At 28.1% G+C, this 5,376-nt stretch overlaps 1 protein-coding gene across 1 annotated transcript; it reads left to right on the top strand.

The window, feature by feature from the left end:
- Positions 1-2,157: 2,157 nt before the first annotated feature.
- Positions 2,158-3,860, top strand: LOC145005318 (benzoate carboxyl methyltransferase-like). The gene is made up of 4 exons (XM_078964398.1): positions 2,158-2,240; positions 2,498-2,908; positions 2,989-3,243; positions 3,380-3,860. Exons 1-4 carry the CDS (start codon positions 2,160-2,162, stop codon positions 3,752-3,754), a joined length of 1,122 nt encoding a protein of 373 aa, XP_078820524.1. The 5' UTR covers positions 2,158-2,159; the 3' UTR covers positions 3,755-3,860.
- Positions 3,861-5,376: the final 1,516 nt, after the last annotated feature.

The following is a 5,376-nucleotide window of genomic DNA, read 5'->3' as shown; positions in this document are numbered from 1 at the left end:
ATTTTAAAATGCAAAATAAATGGAAAAATCAAAAAATTCTTTTTTTAAATATTATTTTCGAAACTTAAATTAACTAAAAAAATTTAAAAAAAATAAAAAAAATACGTGTCAGGTCTCACAAAATTAGGCCGTCTCAAATGAAACTAACCCTATATATATATATATATATATATATATATATATATATATATATATATATATATATATATATATATATATATATATATATATATATATATATATATATATATATATAGGAAAAGTGAATATACCCTTAAGGGTATATAAGCTTAGGTACTCAAACCTATCATAATACATCACTTTGTTTGATATAATCATTATAATGTCTTAAACTTCAACCCCTAACTTGATTTACTTTCAAGATTTTTGAAATTTCACTATTATATTCCTCTTAGATCACATATGTATGCCGAAGACCTACTAAGCTATATATATTATAGTTAAAAATGAAAATTATGTAAAATGAAGATAAATATAAAATTTATAAAAATCTTGGAGTTAGATCAAGTTAAAAGTTGAATTATAAGAACATAGGACAATTACAATGTGTATATATGATATAAAACGATATAATATGGTGAGTTTGGGTACCTAAGCTTATATACCCTTAAGGGTATATTCACTTTTCCGTATATATATTTATATATATATATATATATATATATATATATATATATATATATATATATATATATATATAGGGTTAGGTTCATTTGAGACCACCTATATTTTGTGAGACCGTGAGACACATTTTTTTATTTTTTTTATTATTTTTTTATTTTTTTTAGTTAATTCATGTTCTGAAAATAATATTTAAAAAAAGAATTTTTTGATTTTTCCATTTATTTTGCATTTTAAAATTATTTTTAGAATATATACAGTGTAATATTCTATTTAGAATATTTCACGTATTTTTAAAAAAAAAATAGATTTTTTTTTATTTTATTTTTATTTTGTTTAGTTAATTCAAGTTCCGAAAATAATATTTAAAAAAAGAATTTTTAGATTTTTCCATTTATTTTGCATTTTAAAATTATTTTTTAGAATATGTCAGTGTAATATTTTATTTAGAATATTTCACGTATTTTTCAAAAAAAAAAAAAACGGATTTATTTTTTATTTTATATATATATATATATATATATATATATATTTTATTTTTTTAGTTAATTCAAGTTCCGAAAATAATATTTAAAAAAAGAATTTTTGAATTTTTCCATTTATTTTGCATTTTAAAATTATTTTAGATTTGGTCTCATGGTCTTACAAAATTAGAATGGTCTCAAATGAACCTGAACCTATATATATATATATATATATATATATATATATATATATATATATATATATATATATATATATATATATATATATATATATATATATATATATATATATATATATATATATATATATATATACTAGCAGTGTACCCGCGCAAAGCGGCGGGGCGTGTAAATTATTTCGGTGATATGTTTCCTCTACAAAAATGTTATTTTACAAAAGAAAGTACATGTCGAAGACAAAATAATCAAACTATGGTGTTATTTGGGAGATGAAGTCATTTTTTGTTCATGGACGGTGGGCTTTATAGCAGAGGAGGGAACAAAGAGGTATATGCGATTGGAGGGATATTTGAATCAACATGCTAAATTTAAGGATATCTAAAAGGGTTCAAAATTTGAATAAATCCGGGATTTTGAGGGAACCATATCAAATTGTTGAGAAATATAAGGAGATTTGATGATAAATATTTGAATTCAAAATGTGGTTAAAATTTAATATTATTTTATTAATGGTTACTTGTACTATCAGCTTCATCATTTGGACGTCTTAAAAAAAAAATATTATTATAATCAATCTATTTTTAGAAATAGTTAGATTTCTTTTTATAAGATAGTAAAGATATATATATATATATATATATATATATATATATATATATATATATATATATATATATATATATATATATATATATATATATATATATATATATATATATATATATATATATATATATATATATATACACACACGATGATAGTGATTTTATGGAAAACTATTTATTTTATGCGAGTATTAAAGGATTTATTTGGCCTCCATGAAGGCAGCTTTAGAACAAAGGCAAAGGAAACATGGTCATGGAAGTAGAAAACACCATACAGATGAATATCGGTGATGGAGAATCAAGCTACGCAAGTAACTCATATCTTCAGGTCTTCGTAGCTTTCTCAGTAAATACACATATTGGGAAACCGGTTGTTTAACCCCCCACCCACCAACACACATACATACACACACCCACACCCACACCCACACCAACACTCACACTCACACCCATCCCACCACCTCCAAATTAAATTCTATGTAGTGTTTCCGTTGTTGGGAAATTTTCATTGTCAAAGTATAGGAAAGTCTCTCAAAAGTATCGAAACATTTTAACAAGTGCGTCTTAAAATGTGGTGTTTTTCAGGAAATTGCCATACGGAAAACTCTGCAGGTTTTACAGCATACAATCAAGGGTATGGTTAATCTTGAAACGGCCTTCAGCAAATGTTTCGTACTGGCAGATTTAGGATGTGGCACCGGCACAAATACACTTATGCTTGCATCTATGGTTATTGATATAGTCATGGAGCTCTGTAAAGAAAATAATTATAAAGCACCACAATTTCAAGTCTGCTTAAATGATCTTTTTGGAAATGATTTCAATTCCATTTTCCAATTGTTACCTAAGTTTAGTGCAAACGTTAAGAAGGAGAAGGGAGACATTTTTGGCTCTTGTTTTGTTTCAGCTATTCCCGGTTCCTTTTATGGTAGGCTCTTTCCAGATGAAAGCTTACACCTTGTTCACGCCTCTTATGCTGTTCATTGGCTTTCTCAGGTTTGAACATATATAAAGAACTCTAAGTAATTGTAAATACAAACTGCTTTAATTAATACAAATTTACGATGATCTGATAGGTACCTGAAGGCATTGAAAACAACAAAGCAAATATATACATGGCAAAAACAAGTCCTCCCAATGTTCTTGAAGCATATGGAAAGCAATTTCATACTGACTTTATAAAGTTTCTAGAACTTCGTGCCAAGGAAGTAGTACGTGGTGGGTGCATGGTTTTAACATTTCTTGGTCGGAGTAGTGCTGATCCAACCTCTGATGAAGGTTGCCGTCATTTGGAGCTATTATCACAATCACTTCTCGATATGGTCAAAGAGGTATCCAGTCGTTCATTATTATATATGTCCACGTACATCAGTACATGTACATCTGATAATTACAAACTAACCACCTATATTTTTATTCAGTGTTAATTACGATCTAGCCATTTATGCTTTTTAAAACTATATATAGGGGCTGGTCGAAGAATCATATATTAACTCATTCAATATCCCACATTATACGCCATGCGAGGATGAAGTCAGGAAAGCTATTCACAAAGAGGGATCCTTTTTTCTTGATACCTTTGATGTTTTTCAAGGTAACTGGGATCCATATGACACGGATTATACAAATATGGTTGATCCGAATGAGCAGATCAGTCACATCCATGGGAAAAACTGTGCTAAAGTCGTGAGAGCTGTTTCAGAACCGATGTTGAAATCTCATTTCGGGAATTCAATAAATATTGATGTGCTATTTCAGAAGTTTCAAATGCGAGTGGCCGAAGATCTAGCAAAGAAGAAAACTAGATACTTTAATATAGTCATTTCATTGAGTAGAAACTGAGCTATGTATGTTAAATCAGTCGATTTTTTCTTTGTTTCTGAAAAACGTTAATTTGTTGTTTTAAGCTTTTTGATAGATTGGTTATTCTCCAAAAAAAGATACTAAGTTGTAGCAATTTTCTTCTTAATTCCCATAAGAAACAATTACAGTATTTACAAGAAAAATAACATGAATGCAAACTAAAAAAAGGAAATCATGGCCACGTAGTGGCGACAACCGAACTGGAATCCAATGGAAAGTTGAGATAACACTGACTAAGTAAACTCTCTATGTTCATTAAAAAAAGAAGAAGCAAACTCTGTATGCAACATGGAGCGCTGACCAATTCTACTTCGTCGTCGGTTATTGATGAGCTGTTAATACCGTAAACAACCTGGCGCGGCGGCGCTCTAAGTTTTTTGGGCCTGCTAATAGATATATTGCTGGGCTGTTCATATGTGTTTGTTTGAGTAGGCCTGAGGAGTCGTGCTTAACTGCTATCACTTTTCGTTATTGAGATAATTCAATTGATGAAACAATACTTCATCGATCATGGATCGTCTGTATAACGACATGAATTTTTAAAAAACACAATTGTGACGAGGTTTAAACATCAATCATATTAGACATTCGTAGACAGAAATTGATAAATGACTACTAATTAAGAACATATCAAATGATCGATTGTTTATGACTGTGGTTGTTATGTTGAGTCTATCTAATTTTTATCTTCTTGGAAATCAAATGCATTATCTTTTGGGGTTATCTTACCTTATTAGATAGTGTGAGACTCATGACACCTCATTTATTATATGAATTATTTAAAAAAATTTAAATATAAAATTCTAAACATTTGGTAAGTTTGAATTTATAAGAAAATTGAGAAAATATTGAATTATAAAAATTAAAGTGTTTTTATTTTCTTTTTTAAATTTACAGAAATAATTTAAATAAATAAATAAATAAAATTAATGAATCTTTAATTTAGTAATTTTGAAATTAAAAGGAAAGTTCATTAATAAGATTGATATATATTTATTATTGCATTTAAATATATCTAGAATTTAATAAAATGAAAAAACTATAAAAAAACATGTGTAATAAAAATTAGTATAAAATAACCACAAAATTACATGTGGCAAATTAAATGAGAATGTGACATGTAACAAAAAGATCTTTATTTATTAGAAATGATGTGTTGAGTAGCCTTCCACTTTACTATGTCTCACTTATCAAGGCTCCGAAGAAGATTATTGATTGTTTGGAGGGTATTAGGAGGAAGTTCCTTTGGAATGGCAAAGTGGATAGTTGGAAGATCCATTTGGTTTCTTGGAAAAACATGGTCACACCAAAATAAAAAAGAGGTCTTGATGTTGGGTGCCTTAGGTCATTAAACTTGGCCTTCTTAGCTAAATGGATATGGCGGTTTAAAATGGAATGAAAAAAATCTTTGCTTAAATTGCATAAAGGCATGGCATAATATTAGCAGAATTGATGGTAAAGCAATTGCCAAGACTTCTCTTCCGAGCACATGGCATGGCTCTCAAAGATTTTTTCTAATAATGTTATAAGCTTGAGGTCCATAAAAGCTACAAAGTGATTGAGAGGCTATCCACAGACACTTCAGAGGGGGAAAATAGAAA

Source organism: Lactuca saligna, chromosome 7 (assembly GCF_052625555.1).
Source record: "Lactuca saligna cultivar CGN05327 chromosome 7, ASM5262555v1, whole genome shotgun sequence".
Classification (NCBI taxonomy): Eukaryota; Viridiplantae; Streptophyta; class Magnoliopsida; order Asterales; family Asteraceae; genus Lactuca; species Lactuca saligna.
This window is presented reverse-complemented; position numbering and strand designations above follow the sequence as displayed.

Coding starts and splice junctions, on each gene's coding strand:
- LOC145005318 (XM_078964398.1), top strand. CDS start 2,160: ATGGTCATGGAAGTAGAAAACACCATACAGATGAATATCGGTGATGGA. Junction 2,241..2,497: donor CAAGTAACTCATATCTTCAG/GTCTTCGTAGCT, acceptor GGTGTTTTTCAG/GAAATTGCCATACGGAAAAC. Junction 3,244..3,379: donor TTCTCGATATGGTCAAAGAG/GTATCCAGTCGT, acceptor AACTATATATAG/GGGCTGGTCGAAGAATCATA.